The sequence below is a fragment of the Pecten maximus genome, chromosome 15, assembly GCF_902652985.1.
Source record: "Pecten maximus chromosome 15, xPecMax1.1, whole genome shotgun sequence".
NCBI lineage: Eukaryota > Metazoa > Mollusca > Bivalvia > Pectinida > Pectinidae > Pecten > Pecten maximus.
Genome location: NC_047029.1, coordinates 26,128,004 through 26,145,805, shown reverse-complemented (window position 1 = coordinate 26,145,805; position 17,802 = coordinate 26,128,004). Strand labels below are relative to the sequence as shown.

Sequence of the window (17,802 nt, the reverse complement as noted above, 5' to 3'; positions counted from 1 at the left end):
GTTATTAAGATGTCGTTTTAAGATTATGACGGACGCCAGACGACGCCGGACAAAAGGGGATCGTAAGACGACGCCAGACAACGCCGGACAAAAAGGGGACCGTACGACGGACGTCAGACGACGCCGGTAAAAAGGTGATCGTAAGACGGACGCCAGACGACGCCGGACAAAAGGCAACCGCAATAGTTCACGGGAGACTTGAGACTTTAAAAGGTGCTGCCTTAAAATGTTTCTGTAAGGTCGGAACCAGTAACCGACAATTGACGTTAACACGTCCCATTAGGTGACCTGCTTTGTCCACAGGCGCTTGCATAAAAAAGGAGAAATAAAAAAAAAATATGATATCAGTGGTATGTGTACTGTGTCAGAAATCATCCGTCCGTCGTCCAGTGCTATATTTGTTATTGTAGCTACATACATCGCATTGTCATGGTCTTATGTAAGTTCTACATGCCATGGTAACTGTACAGACGTCCTATCAACATCTCTGGTCACTTAAGAACCACATCCCTTGTGTGTGAGTGCATGTGTTTTGAGAGGCTGTGGTATGTTAATGTTCCGTCTGCTTGTGATAGCGCGGAACGGATGCCGACTTGATAGGGGTACCTCACTGAAACATACTGCCGAAGACACCCAGCAGGATACCGCGTCCGTCACATTATACTGACAAGAGGCACACAGGGCCTGCATCGTTCACCTGGATATTTCAGTAATCAAAGTGTCAAGGCCACCCATAGGTGCTGTGCACGAGGGAATGAAATACAGGAGAAAAGCAAGTGGTATATTAATATGAAATGACAGGAAATAAGAAGACATTTTTGGATTTTTCTTTTTTTAATTGCATTCCTGAATGTTTTACTGATGATTATCCTATGCCATTTAAAAAAAAAATGTTTATTTTAAAAAGGCTGTGGTTGCGTTAAAATTTTGATGAACGGTGAAGAACTACGTTTTTAAACCTCACTTGAATTGGCATACTATAATTAAGTTGAATTCTTAGATCGATTAATCCATGATGTCCGTCATGTTTCTTGATAAACAACATCGCGATTCCCTACATATAAGATTCCTGTGCATTACTCTCCAAGTACATTTTGGTTCCTAAAGTTTTAAAATTTTACTCAATTTATTGGGTTTATTTCTCTCTCCCCGTGTATTAACTGATCTGTATCATGATTAGATATTTGGCAACTTTCGTTAGAAGAAATTCGTATCGGAAATTTAATTTGCTCCCGATAAATGGGCCTACCTTATCTGTTCCGATGACTTGTTGAATCATATGTTCATGTTATATACTTTGTACAAGCATTTCACTATCGACTGATTTAAAACATACAACCTCTTTATTGCTATCGGAATCGCTGTTGCGGAAAATAGCTTGGCCATATATTTGTGTGGCGTATTTCTTGGAAATGACGAACAAATCAGAAGTATTTTACTTTCATTTTAAATATCAAATGTAAACACAATCGGAGTTTTCACTTATCGATTTCAAATTGGAAAATCCGACACTAAAAACAATATTCGACGGACGAAGGTCACTTATCAACCCAAGAGCTCGATGCGACTAGAGTGTATACGAGTTACCTCCCCTCACGCACAAAGCAGGAAGCAAGCGTAATAATTTGCACAGAAAAATAGTTCGGAATACACGGGGATAAAACAGGTAATTATGTACGATTTGAACTGTTTTTCTGTAATTCATTCCTAAGGGTGTCACATCCATCAGTTATGCAACGTTCAACACCGCCACAAAATCCATTTAGTTGTTCAGGACTAGTAGCGTTTTAAAAAGATTTCCCCTTCGGACCTGGTGCGTTAAAAATATAAACATGTACCGGTAAGTTACTATCGAATAATTTCCATTTCGAACTCGTCTGAGATATTGTCGATATATGGCTACATTCAAAGTTTCATTAAACTTGGTTGACATTTACTCCAAGTTATCGTGTTCACGGGGTTTTTGTTGACAGACGGACGAACGGCCAAGGTTGACTTGTGAGGTGTAGTGTTTTGTCTGTTGACTTGTGGTGTGCACGACGGAAGTCGCTCAGATTGCGCAGTGAGATTTAATTTGAATTATGGGTAAAATAATTAATTACTTTAAAATTCGTCACGTAATGAATCGGTGAAAACCAGTCATCCCTCTCCCACAACGCAAGAGCTCAACTAAAGGCAAAAAAGTGAGGCAATGTCAAGAAAGGTGTTAGGAACTGAAAGTTGCTTAGAAATAAGATAAAGGAAATTTAGTCGCCTCCTACCATCATCTGGGAGAATGGGAGCAGCAGGTACCAATCTTCCGACCACCCAACAGGATAATGGAAAACTCTTCTTTTTAAGTTAGGTCTAAGGAGTGATATTTTCGGAAGAAAAACGTGCTTTAGGAAGAGAAAATACAAGCTCATGCATGGGTTCTTATATTTGTTTATAGATATGGGGTTGGTTTGCTCCTTCAAACTTACATTAAACATATCTCACTTCTGTGACCTTTGCAAATTGAGCAAGGTTTGTATCTTTGAGAAAAGTCGACCAGAATAGACACAGGAGACTCTCCGATTCTCAGGTGACCTATATCGCAAATGTATTCTCTTATGAGTCATATAATTTGGACAGCAGGTGAAATTCTCACAAAAGTGGATAACGACAAAATGGTAAAATGCGAAAAAAATCGATTTTGTTCTGCATGATTTTGCTATTACATCACTCCTAGACTTCTAATGAATGCATAAATCAAATAAGAAGGGTGTGAGGTATATACTTTTGGACTTTTAAGCTTCCTAAAAACTTTAAAGTGGGGTGGGACGCCGACGCGGACGCCAGGGGTACAGCATTAGCTCACGGTTACTCGTAACCGGTGAGCTATCAAGTTAGTAATAAATTCAACATTTATCAAATAATCGGTACAGTTATATAATCTTACATTATATTTGTTTCGTTCAAAAGTGTGGAAATCTGGAAATCAAATTTTCCTGAACTTGAAAGGTCAAGGTCATTTACGTAAGGAAACAAAACACTATTGACAAAAATACAAAAATTGAATTGTTAAAGATTTACTACACCAACAATTGACTTTTAATTCGCCTACCTTTCCTTTATACAAAAGATAAATTTAAATTCACCTCAATGCAATTTAGAAGCACATACATATTCTGCTTAATGCAAGTTAGAAGCACATACAAAGACTATTATTAAGAAGACAATTTCCGATATGACCAAAATAAAATCCAGATACAATATACACGAAAATCAAATTTCAACAACGTGCAAATACAATATCAATGTAATAAATCCTGCATGACCATTCTTTTTCAAAGCACTCACACTAGCTATGATATAATAATTATATATATCATAGCAGTCATTCTCGCCTAGTTGGAGTGCTCTCCATTATATGGTTAGACTGATCAAATGGGTCCGCCTTATATCATGGAATGAGCCTCATCTTTCCGAAGATGAGCTTGGAGTTTAGAAAGCGGAATTGTAGTGTTAGTATCAAATTCTACCAAAGTTGCATTTTTTCCTTTTGTTAATGATATCACATCTACGATATGATAAAACCTAAATGGTTATGGAAATGGCGATCTTAGAAATAACTCGAAATTTGGTCAGACCAAACCGAACAACGGAAACCATCAATTTTGTTTAAATAAAGAAATAACATCATTATGACATACATATATTGTAAACATGTACAGCGATCTTATGTTAGTGTTCTTCAATCAGAACCAGTAAGAACAGTATCAAGAGGAAAAAATGTATAGATCACATGTGCCTTAACCTAAGAAATATTGTCACTGGAAAGCAATACAAAATTTAATTAAAGTTCCTTTTTCTATGGAAAAAGTTAAGTTAAGGGATTTACTCAAGTTAAGGAATATTGATGGAGCGGTGGCCTGATAGCGAACAAAACTGAAGAACTGGTCTGCCTGTTGGCCCCAATTGTCTGCAGCTCGGTTCAAACTTGATTTGAAACCCACCAACAAACCTGTGACTGCTGTAGCAGACAAAACTTTCAATTGATTATTGTGGTTAATACATTGTATGCTAATTAATGACTGTTAAGCAGTCACTGGTGCTAATTTTTATGGCACCAGACAGGTAGGATACAATATATATTCTGAAACCTGTAGCAACAGGGAATGATTTTTTTTAAATCTGATATTGGCGTGGTTTTAAGAATTTTTTTTAGATAACACATATTTTTGGAAACAAGATTTCATGAATATTTCTGTCAACACTTTCCTTACAAATAAGATTCGTACCTATTATCTTGGATATCTACCCCCACCTCTTTCAGTTACACAATGGCAATGACAGGATTTAAAAAAAAAGGTTATGGCCATAACAGTGTACATACAAGTCTCTCTTGTGAGATTTCCGAAGCTAAACTATCTCTGTACTACATGCCAACGCAAAAATATATCATAACATCTAATTCGTTCAATATCTCTCATTTGAATGTATACATGCCATTTTTAACAGGTGACTTGAATAAATACAGCTCGTTTATAAACCTTTGATAATTAGACAATAGAACCAAAGGAAAGTATTTTACAATTGGATGATTTCTTAAAACGATAAATTTATTTCACTTTTGTTCACCAAAAAATAATTAAAATATGCGAAAAGGAAGAACTACATTTGATTTGACATTTAACAGTTCAACATTACATCTGGTGTTATGTCCTTCTCTCGACACAATACATAACTTAAGAAATAGTGAGAATTGTCTACCCCTGCAGAAAGTCTTCCAAGACAAACACTTCTCCAATAGTATTACACATCCCTGCCAACTTATCATTTCTGATTCTTAAGTTGATTGGATTGGATTATCTCTGATTACTACACCACCTCTCTCTGCAACACAACAGTAATGACAGGATTTCAAAAATATGTACACATGATAGAAAGTCATGTTCAATAATACAAAATAGTAAATAAACAAGCATCCCTTGTAAAATTTAAAAAAAAAAGATTTCCTGTCATTTGAAGTTAATGTGATGTTTATCTTAACAGGTAACTTAACAAATACAGAACATTTTTGTAAACTTAAACCATTAATAATTGGGCATCAGAGCCAAATACATGTACTAGCATTCATTTTATAACTGGATTATTTCTTAATATGATTCATTTTACTTTCTTACATTAATAAAAATTCAAAGTGTAACAAGCAGGTATTCCAATTTATTAAGATTCTCTTTTTTTCCTGAAAAAAAAATGACTTAAGAAATAATGAGAATTTTCACCCCCTGCAGAAAGTCTTCTGAGACAAACATTTCTCCAATAGTATAACACATTTCAGTAAAATAGTATTACACATCCCTGCCAACTTATCATTTCCGACCCTTAAGTTGAGCGGATAACCAATCAAGTCCCTCATATAGACCGTCACCGCTTGTGGCGCATGTTGCTTGAATGTACCAGTTTCTGTTTCTCAGGCTTTGGAGTCCAAGTTTATCAGTGATCTCTGCTGCATTCATGGCATTCGGCAGATCCTGTCACAGAAGAAATATTAATAGGGATTTGAAATGTTACAGTATAGAATGCCCCATCTGTGTACAGAGGTTTTGACACTGATGCAAGACATTTTATTATGTAAACAAAAACACATTTGATTTTTGTTTAAAAATTTGCGGGCAATCAAACAAAAAAAATATAAGTGAAATTACTTTCAGCACTTTGTAAAAAATCTACAGTAGCAAATATCTCATTCGTGTCCATAAAAACAAAATAAAACATGCATTCGTTGATTAGATAATTGACATGTTTCTGATCTTGCTCTATCACAACGTCCACAGTACCCTAAAATCTCGATAAACAGGATTTATTTTCTTTCCTTTCTTTTTCTTTTTGCTAGGAATCACAGGCTTGTATTTAGGATATTACCCGACACGTGTAATTAATATTTCCTGCATAGTCTTTCTATTTTGCCAGGACTACAATTCTTCAAGGAGAAAAGGCTACCAGGTACATATTTTTATATTGGATGATGAGACAGTTGATATAATTTAACATCACAGCCTCGCCTACGCTTTGATTATCAACGAGAGGATCATAGTATAATTCACCGTTGATATCAAATGATACCTAGACTGGCACTTACCTGTTTGTTTGCGAACACCAATAACACTGCATCCCTTAGCTCATCTTCATTTAACATCCTATTCAGCTCTTCTCTGGCCTCTCCTGCACGCTCTCTGTCATTGCTATCCACCACAAATATCAATCCTGATGACAAAACAGTACATTTCGTTATAACTAATGTGAATGAATGTATGAAACCTTCTAGGTAATCAAAGGGCCAAAGGCACTAAAAAACGTCAGGGTCTGAGGTCATAAAATAAGAAATTTTAAATTGGATTTTATAGACAGACAGCTACTATCTGCTGAAAACTTTCTAAAAGATGAGTCTAGTTCTTTCCCTGACCTATTTCTTTAATGTTTGTGGAAGATTATATATTGATATACTTCTTAATCAGTAAAGCTTCTTGCAACCTTTGAAAAAAATCAACTGAAGGCCAAATCGGTTACATGTACAACTACTTGTAGAGATAAAATCCAAGATGTACACCATGTATATATGTAAGGGTAAATAGACTTGTCCAGTTCTCTAATTAATTGGATAGTTCCAATCTCTGGAGTTCAGGACACAGCTCTATAACTGTCATTGTACATCTATTATTATCTATTACTGTAAATACCGTTACTATCTACTGAGAGAGTCAATAATAGAGAGAGTTTGGAGAATATTGTATGATTACTTGTATTGTTTTATTCTCTTTAATAAACGGTAACCATAAAGGTGTGCGTAAACTTATCTTGCGCTTTATAGTTTTCTTTGATTGCTGGATCTGGTATAGTTTAGGATAGAGGTTTGGAAATACCATATAATTTCCTGGGGGCTTGTCAAGCAAATCTAAACAACAATCGTGCTCTACAAAAAGGGTTTAGCCAGGGGCGAAAACCGTTACAATACTTCTTAATCAGTAAAGCTGCTTGCAACCTTTGAAAAAAAATCAACTGAAGGCCAAATCGGTTACATGTACAACTACTTGTAGAGATAAAATCCAAGTTGTACACAGCCTAAGTTTTTTTAATTGATAAGATGTTAATTAGGCCTAGCAAACATCTATTTTATGACCTCTAGTCACATCGAAAATGCAAATATTTTACCCCCGATAAAAAGCATGCGGTCGCGCTGTCGATCACGTTGTCCGATGAGACATATAGAGGCCTACAGTTTTGACAAACAAGACGCCAGTACATCAGTCACGGATCGTAATCGTTAGATTCTTTTCAAATTAACCAAATGATAATCTTATCTAATCAAATCCTCATGAAAAACGGCAATGTAGCTTGTTACAACTTGCCTTCAATTACTGTTGATATTTCTTGCGAATCATACTAGCGACATACAATAAATATGAAACTACGAACGGTCGCTGGTTTAGTTACATTAGACATAACCGCCATTTACGCCGATAAATGATGATCACGTGATTAGTCAGGTGACAGCTATAGTTACGAGAATGTTTGGATGCAAGGCTATTTATAGAATTGTAAACATTTTACTACGTAAACACGGTTGGTTTTAGGCGTATATGAAATGTCCGTACACATGAACTCAGGATGAACATGGGTCTAAGACATGTGGATAGTTTCTGTGGACGCATGCAAATTTCCACGACGATTAAACTGCATTTTTTTACTTTCGTTTTCAAGGCAGGATACGTAATCCTATGTCAACAAAATTGCATATACTGATGCGGGAAATGTTTATATATTTATAATCTAAAGTAGTCTAGAACATCAAACATTCATACTTCATTTTAAATAATTGCAGTAAACATGGGAACCATAAGTTAAATCGTATCAATAATTGCTGTTGAAATAGGAACTTTATTAGGCTGCAGATGTATATCATTTGTATTACAGAAAAGAGAAGTTGTTAGCCGGAAACAAAAGTGTGGCTAACAAAATTTACCCACCATGACTATAACGGCAGGTGCCAAATGCATGCTGACGTTAAAAATGCTTTCCACCTTGTTATGTTTTACTTACACCTATCAGGACTACCTGTTAAATTGTGTTCATTTTTTTTATTATTTGTATTATGCTTTGAACGTAACACAATTTTGAAAATGGAAATTTTATTGAGAGTAATGTTAGATTTTAGGCTCTAACCTAACAGGTAATTTGTGCTTGTCACCTTCATATTTTGAATGTTTATAACACAATTTTGAAAATGGAAATTTTAGTATTAAAGACAAGTGTAAGAATTAACACCTGTACCTACCATGTAAGTTATGTGTGTCAGTTCATGCAATTGTTCAAACGGAGCTTTTCACCGCACCGGTGAATTTCCTAGCGCATGGTTAATTTAAACTCAAAAAGTCAACCACTGCTCAACAATTGGCTATCACCTACAATTGGCTATCAGCCACAATATTTGTAATTTTGCACAATTGTTATATCTATCGAATTGCATTTAACACTGCTAAAATAAGCCACTCAATTACGAAATTGCTTTACAACTTCAGATTTTATGAAATTTTAATTTAGCGACATTTATCTCGATCTTTGTCGACATAAACAAATTTCAAAAGGCCAGTCATATTATCATCTGTCAGTAAATTGCAAGAATGATGATGAAGACCACAACAGTCAAAATCTGTTTTTGGTAATTGTGAAATTCTGTTTTTAGTAATTGTGAAATTCTGTTATCAGTAATTGTGAAATTCTGTTTATAGAAAATGTGAAATTGATGTTATTTTAGTGTAATGAATATAATATTAGAGACAACAATTGTAATTATTTAACATAAAATATCCCATTGAAAATAACTTTTCTAATACTTTGACAACAGCAAAATCTTCTAGTTCACCTCAGCAAGGGATATAAATATAATTTTTAATCTTGTGCTTGTTTCAAGTAAAACTTACCTTGTGTGGACAATGGTTTGTATCTTATCTTGTGTGTACAATGTTTTGTACCTTATCTTGTGTGTACAATATTTTGTATCTTACCTGTGTGTACGATGTTTTGTATCTTACCTTGTGTGTATGATGTTTTGTATCTTACCTTGTGTGTATCATGTTTTGTATCTTATCTTGTGTGTATGATGTTTTGTATCTTACCTTGTGTTTATGTTTTGTATCTTATCTTGTGTGTATGATGTTTTGTATCTTACCTTATGTGTTCGATGTTTTGTATCTTACCTTGTGTGTTTTGGAAGTAATGTCTCCACAGAGGTCTGATCTTGTCCTGACCACCAACATCCCACACAGTAAAACTAATGTTTTTGTATTCTACAGTCTCGACATTGAAACCTGCAATTTAATGACAAGAATTTTGCATGATTAATTTGTTTTGCCGGCCAATCCGTGTAATGAGTTTAATTTGCAGTGACTAGCATAAAAAACAAGAGGCCAAAGTGCCTTAACGGGCATCCGACTCTAAAGACCCTTGTATTATTGTAGTTTACATATATGTACTAAATAGCCATTATAGTGGTACTGTTGGTCATTTCAGACCCTCTTAAAAAATAACAACACTTGATCAGGACCAACTCAGGATCATCTAAGGTACGTTAGAGCTGAATCATACTGGTAAGAGTAAAAAAGTTTGAAATGTGACAAAAATTACCCTTCTAGTCAGATGAGATGACCTAAAAAGAAACAAAATTCTCAGAAAGACTTACCTATAGTTGGGATGGTTGTAACAATTTCTCCAAGCTTCAATTTGTACAGAATTGTTGTTTTACCAGCAGCATCCAACCCAACCATTAATATCCTCATCTCCTGTTTGCCAAAAAGTCCTTTGAACAGAGATGCAAATGCACCCATGACTACTACTTATTCTGTGAACACAGGTGATGCTGGTGTCGGTTATTATCTGGGGAAAAAAGAAGAAAAGTCTAAGGACCTTGATGGTATTCAAGACTTTTATTTAAGTTTGTGGTTTCAATTAAATTACCAAATATGGAAAAATAATAAAATAAAAATAAAATATGATGTGGTAAAGATACTACTAGGTACCCCAGAGATAAGCCAGGTTTCCTTTGGCCCTGACATCATGTCTGGTGCCAGGGCCAGAGGAAACTTTGGCTACCCTGAGATATGGTATTCACGAGCTTCATGAATGATTATGGGGAAATATTCATCATTTTCCATCAAATATCTCTAATAAACTGTTCATGAACAATAACTGTTGCAATTCCCATAATTCCCATTTAACTAAACATACCACCTATGCATAATGAGAATTAATGAATTATTAAACATAAACATTCTTTTCTAAGAATTTAGAAGGAGTATATATGTGTTCACATGATTCTGAACCATTGGAGCTGGAATTATTGCCAGTCCTCTAGCCGATCTGTACCTACAGGTCTGGATTGACTTAAGTCCTGATTTTGAGAAGTAGTGGGGGCACATCACTGTGAATCAATTTTAAAATTTGAAATGAGTGATGGTTCAATTTGTAAGCAAGATGCAATGGGAGGACTACGAGGGCATCGTTAAACATCCAGTGTTACAGTTTTTGATGAACTTTCATGAAATTAAGTGATGAAATGCCTATATATTTTTGAATTAGTTCCTGATTAACTCATGAATGTTCATGAACTGAAAAGGTCTCTTTTTCAAAATTCATGAATGTTCATTAAATAATGTAATCATGATTATTCATGATAGCTTTAAGTTCATGAATATTTCTAAAACATTCATAAACTATAATATATTGGTATGAATATTAAAGTTATTGAACATTAATGAACTAAGATGATTTCAAAATGAAAATCTTGCTATCAGGATTGAATAATGTTCATGAAACATTTCATTCACGAGTATTGACATCATCGGATGCCCACAATTGATAGCACTGCACTACACTACTTTTGTGAGAATGAATGCACTTCTGAGAGACAATATCTTTGTTGAGTTTAGTGACCAGACCTTTCAACAAACAATTGGAACAAATTGTGCCCCTCTATTTTGTTTTCACATTAGGCTGATTATATATAAATGTATGTGTTATACATAAATGCTGTTTATGAACTAAGACGATCTGTTGCTAATATCTACGATCCTTGTATCATGTATGTATAGTAGTGAGATAGTTAGCAGTAATAGCAGAGGATACATAGTGATTGGTCAGCTTGATAGCAAGTACGTGATTGGTCAGTCCAGTCACGTGATTGGTCATTCTCTTCAGCAGTTTTTTCGGTGAAGATAGAAGTTTTGCGAAAAAAATATTACCGCCACCTCCCCACCACACGACCATTTCAGGTGATGCCTGGGGTTATAGCAGTTGTTTTTCTATTCGAAATTCATAAGGCAGTCTAAGTGAGTAAACACTTGCCAGCTGTTTCCGAGCATGGACAGTAATTCGTTAATAATAATTATATATATCATAGCAGTCATTCTCGCCTAGTTGGAGTGCTCTCCATTATATGGTTAGACTGATCAAATGGGTCCGCCTTATATCATGGAATGAGCCTCATCTTTCCGAAGATGAGCTTGGAGTTTAGAAAGCGGAATTGTAGTGTTAGTATCAAATTCTACCAAAGTTGCATTTTTTCCTTTTGCTAATGATATCACATCTACGATATAATAAAACCTAAATGGTTATGGAAATGGCGATCTTAGAAATAACTCGAAATTTGGTCAGACCAAACCGAACAACGGAAACCATCAATTTTGTTTATATAAAGAAATAACATCATTATGACATACATATATTGTAAACATGTACAGCGATCTTATGTTAGTGTTCTTCAATCAGAACCAGTAAGAACAGTATAAAGAGGAAAAAATGTATAGATCACACGTGCCTTAACTTAAGAAATATTGTCACTGGAAAGCATTACAAAATTTAATTAAAGTTCCTTTTTCTATGGAAAAATTTAAGTTAAGGGATTTACTCAAGTTAAGGAATATTGATGGAGCGGTGGCCTGATAGCGAACAAAACTGAAGAACTGGTCTGCCTGTTGGCCCCAATTGTCTGCAGCTCGGTTCAAACTTGATTTGAAACCCACCAACAAACCTGTGACTGCTGTAGCAGACAAAACTTTCAATTGATTATTGTGGTTAATACATTGTATGCTAATTAATGACGGTTAAACAGTGCCTGGTGCTAATTTTTATGGCACCAGACAGGTAGGATACAATATATATTCTGAAACCTGTAGCAACAGGGAATGATTTTTTTAAATCTGATATTGGCGTGGTTTTAAGAATTTTTTTTAGATAACACATATTTTTGGAAACAAGATTTCATGAATATTTTTGTCAACACTTTCCTTACAAATAAGATTCGTACCTATTATCTTGGATATCTACCCCCACCTCTTTCAGTTACACAATGGCAATGACAGGATTTAAAAAAAAAAGGTTATGGCCATAACAGTGTACATACAAGTCTCTCTTGTGAGATTTCCGAAGCTAAACTATCTCTGTACTACATGCCAACGCAAAAATATATCATAACATCTAATTCGTTCAATATCTCTCATTTGAATGTATACATGCCATTTTTAACAGGTGACTTGAATAAATACAGCTCGTTTATAAACCTTTGATAATTAGACAATAGAACCAAATGAAAGTATTTTACAATTGGATGATTTCTTAAAACGATAAATTTATTTCACTTTTGTTCACCAAAAAATAATTAAAATATGCGAAAAGGAAGAACTACATTTGATTTGACATTTAACAGTTCAACATTACATCTGGTGTTATGTCCTTCTCTCGACACAATACATGACTTAAGAAATAGTGAGAATTGTCTACCCCTGCAGAAAGTCTTCCAAGACAAACACTTCTCCAATAGTATTACACATCCCTGCCAACTTATCATTTCTGATTCTTAAGTTGATTGGATTGGATTATCTCTGATTACTACACCACCTCTCTCTGCAACACAACAGTAATGACAGGATTTCAAAAATATGTACACATGATAGAAAGTCATGTTCAATAATACAAAATAGTAAATAAACAAGCATCCCTTGTAAAATAAAATTAAAAAAAGAAGATTTCCTGTCATTTGAAGTTAATGTGATGTTTATCTTAACAGGTAACTTAACAAATACAGAACATTTTTGTAAACTTAAACCATTAATAATTGGGCATCAGAGCCAAATACATGTACTAGCATTCATTTTATAACTGGATTATTTCTTAATATGATTCATTTTACTTTCTTACATTAATAAAAATTGAAAGTGTAACAAGCAGGTATTCCAATTTATTAAGATGCTCTCTTTTTCCTGAAAAAAAAATGACTTAAGAAATAATGAGAATTTTCACCCCCTGCAGAAAGTCTTCTGAGACAAACATTTCTCCAATAGTATAACACATTTCAGTAAAATAGTATTACACATACCTGCCAACTTATCATTTCCGACCCTTAAGTTGATTGGATACCCAATCAAGTCCCTCGTATAGACCGTCACCGCTTGTGGCGCATGTTGCTTGAATGTACCAGTTTCTGTTTCTCAGGCTGTGGAGTCCAAGTTTATCAGTGATCTCTGCTGCATTCATGGCATTCGGCAGATCCTGTCACAGAAGAAATATTAATAGAGATTTGAAATGTTACAGTACAGAATGCCCCTATCTGTGTACAGAAGTTTTGATACTGATGCCAGAAAACAAAAAAAATATTAGTGATATTATTTTCAGCACTTTGTGAAAAATCTACAGTAGCAAATATCTAGATCTCATTCGTGTCCATAAAAACAAAATACAACATGCATTCGTTGATTAGATAATTGACATGTTTCTGGTCTTGCTCTATCACAATGTCCACAGTACCCTAAAATCTCGATAAACAGGATTTATTTTCTTTCCTTTCTTTTTCTTTTTGTTAGGAATCCAAGGCTTGTATTAAGGATATTACCCGACACGTGTAATTAGTATTTCTTGTATAGTCTTTCTATTTTGCCAGGACTACAATTCTTCAAGGAGAAAAGGCTACCAGGTACATATTTTTAAATTGGGTGACGAGACAGTTGATATAATTTAACATCACAGCCTCGCCTACGCTCTAATTATGATTTTTTTTATTATCTAGTGAATCATAGTGGATTTCACCGTTGATATCAAATGATACCTATGCTGGCACTTACCTGTTTGTTTGCAAACACCAATAACACTGCATCCCTTAGCTCATCTTCATTTAACATCCTCATCAGCTCTTCTCTGGCCTCTCCTACACGCTCTCTGTCATTGCTATCCACCACAAATATCAATCCTGATGACAAAACAGTACATTTTGTTATAACTAATGTGAATGAATGTATGAAACCTAGGTAATCAAAGGGCCAAAGGCACTGAAAAACGTCAGGGTCTGAGATCATAAAATAAGAAATTTTCAATTGGATTTTATAGCCAGACAGCTATTATCTACTGAAAACTTTCTAAAAGATGAGTATAGTTCTTTCCCCGACCTATTTCTTTAATGTTAGTGGAAGATTATATATATATTGATATACTTCTTAATCAGTAAAGCTGCTTGCAACCTTTGAAAAAAATCAACTGAAGGCCAAATCGGTTACATGTACAACTACTTGTAGAGATAAAATCCAAGATGTACACAGCCTAAGTTTTTTTTAATTGATAAGATGTTAATTAGGCCTAGCAAACATCTATTTTATGACTTCTAGTAACATCGAAAATGCAAATATTTTACCCCCGATAAAAAACATGCGGTCGCGCTGTCGATCACGTTGTCCGATGAGACATATATAGGCCTACAGTTTTGACAAACAAGACGCCAGTACATCAGTCACGGATCGTAATCGTTAGATTCTTTTCAAATTAACAAATGATAATTTTATCTAATCAAATCCTCATGAAAAACGGCAATGTAGCTTGTTACAATTTTGCCTTCAATTACTGTTGATATTTCTTGCGTGTTATACTAGCGACATACAATAAATATCAAACTACGAACGGTTTGGTTTGGTTTGGTTTATTTTGTTTAACGTCCTATTAACATCTAAGGTCATTTAAGGACGGCTTCCCGTGCGTGCGAAATGTATGCGTGTGATGAGTGCGTATGTGTGTTTTGGGAGGCTGTACTACGAACGGTCGCTGGTTTAGTTACATTAGACATAAGCGACATTTCGGCAAATAGGTGATGATCACGTGATTAGTCAGGTGACAGCTGAAGTTACGGGAATGTTTGGCTGCAAGGCTTTTTATAGAATTGTAAACATTTTGCTACGTAAACACGGTTGGTTTTAGGCTTATATGAAATGTCCGTACACATGAACTCAGGATGAACATGGGTCTAAGACATGTGGATAGTTTCTGTGGACGCATGTTAATTTCTACGACGATCAAACTGATTTTTTTTTAACTTTCGTTTTCAAGGGAGGATTGAGACAGAACTACGTAATCCAACGCCAACAAAATTGCATATACTGATGAGGGAAATATTTATATATTTATAATCTAAAGTAGTCTAAAACACCAAACATTGATATTTCATTTCAAATAATTACAGTAAACACGGGAACCACCGGTTAAATCGTGTCAATAATTGCTGTTGAAATAGGAACTATATGATGCTGCGGATGTATATCATTTGTATTACAGAAAAGAGAAGTTGTTAGCCGGAAACAAAAGTGTGACTAATAAAAAATACCAACCACGACTATAACGGCAGGTGCCAAATGCATGCTGACGTTAAAAATGCTTTCCATCTCCTTATTTTTTACTTACACCTATCAAGGCTATCTGATAAATTGTATTCATTTTCTTTTATTGATACAATGTTTTGAATCTTACCTTGTGTGCATGATGTTTTGTATTTTACCTTTTGTGTATAATGTTTTGAATCTTACCTTGTGTGCGTGATGTTTTGTATCTTACCTTGTGTGTTTTGGAAGTAATGTCTCCACAGAGGTCTGATCTTGTCCTGACCACCAACATCCCACACAGTAAAACTAATGTTTTTGTATTCTACAGTCTCGACATTGAAACCTGCAATTTAATGACAAGAATTTTGCATAATTTGTTTTGCCGGCCAATGTTTGTCCGTGTAATGAGTTTAATTTGCAGACGCTAGCATAAAAAAAAAAGATGGCCAAAGTGACTTAACGGGCATCCGACTCTTAAGACCCTTGTATTATTGTAGTTTACATACATGTACTAAATAGCTTTTATAGTGGTACTGTTGGTCATTTCAGACCCTCTTAAAAATAACAACACTTGATCAGGACCAACTCAGGATCATCTAAGGTAAGTTAGATCTGAATCTTACTGGTAAGAGTAAAGAAGTTTGAAATGTGACAAAAATTACCCTTCTAGTCAGATGAGATGACCAAAAAAAAAAGAGAAAAAAATTCTCAGAAAGACTTACCTATAGTTGGGATGGTTGTAACAATTTCTCCGAGCTTTAATTTGTACAGAATTGTTGTTTTACCAGCAGCATCCAACCCAACCATTAATATCCTCATCTCCTTTTTACCAAATAGTCCTTTGAACAGAGATGCAAACGCACCCATGACTACTACTTATTCTGTGATCACAGGTGATGCTGGTGTCGGTTACTATCTTAAAAAAATAAGAAAAGAAGTTTAAGGACCTTGATGGTAATCAAAACTTTTATTCAAGTTTGTGGTTTCAATTAAATTACAAAATATGGAAAAATAATAAAATAAAAATAAAATATGATGTGGTAAGGATACTACTAGGTACCCCAGAGATTAGTAAAGTTTCCTCTGGCACCATATCTAATGTCAGGGCCAGAGGAAATTTTGGCTACCCTGAGATATGGTATTCATGAGCTTCATGGGGAAATATTCATCATTTTTATCAAATATCTCAAATAAACTTCATGAACTTTTATGAATAATTTACATATTTGTTAACATTCATAATTATTCTCGAGTCCTTTGATACGAATTATTCATGAAACCAATCACCATCCATATATTCAAATAACTGTTGCATTTCCCATAGTTGCCATTTAACTAAACATACCACATATGTATAATGAGAATCAATGAATCATTAAACATAAACATTCTTTTCAAAGAATTTAGAAGTATATATGGGTCCACATGATTCTGAACCATTGGAACTGGAATTATTGCCAGTCCTCTAGTCGATCTGTACCTACACAGTGGGGGGAAACACGTGACCTGTAACAGATATGGGAACACTAAAAGTCGGATAATGGCGGGGGAATGTGCCAGCTCGCGGTAAGTTTGATGCTTTCGACTTTCAGTATCTCCATATCTGTTACAGGTCACGTGTTTCCCCCCACTGCTACAGGTCTGGATTGACTTAAGTCCTGATTTTTAGTAGTGGGGCACATCACTGTGAATCAATTTTAAGATTTGAAATGAGTGATGTTACAGTTTATGATGAACTTTCATGAAATTAAGTGATGAAATGCCTATATATTCATTTTTGAATCAGTTCTTGATTAATTCATGAATGTTCATTACATATTGCAACCATGAGTATTCATGATAGTTTTAAGTTCATGAATATTTCTAAATCATTCATGAACTATAATAATGAATTAGTATGAATATTAAAGTTATTGAACATTAATGAACTAAGATGATTTCAAAATGAAAAACTTATTCACAAGTATTCACATCATCGGATGCCCACAATTAATAGCACTGCATTACACTAATTTTGTGAGAATGAATGCACTTCTGAAAGACAATATCTTTGTTGAGTTTAGTGACCAGCATAGAGAAGTATATTGCATGCCGTCCAGAGCAATTAGGGTTAAGTGTCTTGCCCAAGGACACAACTACGGCAGCACAA

At 34.8% G+C, this 17,802-nt stretch overlaps 1 protein-coding gene across 1 annotated transcript; it reads right to left on the bottom strand.

Moving 5' to 3' along the window:
• Positions 1 to 4,919: 4,919 nt before the first annotated feature.
• On the bottom strand, positions 4,920 to 17,434 carry LOC117343344 (E3 ubiquitin-protein ligase TRIM23-like). The gene is made up of 9 exons (XM_033905685.1): positions 16,376 to 17,434; positions 15,886 to 15,996; positions 14,136 to 14,260; positions 13,407 to 13,566; positions 11,927 to 12,058; positions 9,704 to 9,859; positions 9,222 to 9,332; positions 6,107 to 6,231; positions 4,920 to 5,498 (listed from the first exon to the last, which is right to left on the bottom strand). The coding sequence occupies exons 1-9, from the start codon at positions 16,518 to 16,520 to the stop codon at positions 5,337 to 5,339; spliced, it is 1,227 nt and encodes a 408-aa protein (XP_033761576.1). The 5' UTR covers positions 16,521 to 17,434; the 3' UTR covers positions 4,920 to 5,336.
• Positions 17,435 to 17,802: the final 368 nt, after the last annotated feature.

What these genes read in the sequence shown, in the direction of transcription:
- LOC117343344 (XM_033905685.1), bottom strand. Translation starts at nt 16,520, where the DNA reads ATGGGTGCGTTTGCATCTCTGTTCAAAGGACTATTTGGTAAAAAGGAG. An exon ending in TGGTGTTTGCAAACAAACAG is followed by an intron (nt 13,567 to 14,135) that starts GTAAGTGCCAGC and finishes CTTCTGTGACAG; the next exon opens with GATCTGCCGAATGCCATGAA. An exon ending in TTACTTCCAAAACACACAAG is followed by an intron (nt 6,232 to 9,221) that starts GTAAGATACAAA and finishes TTTTGTCATCAG; the next exon opens with GATTGATATTTGTGGTGGAT.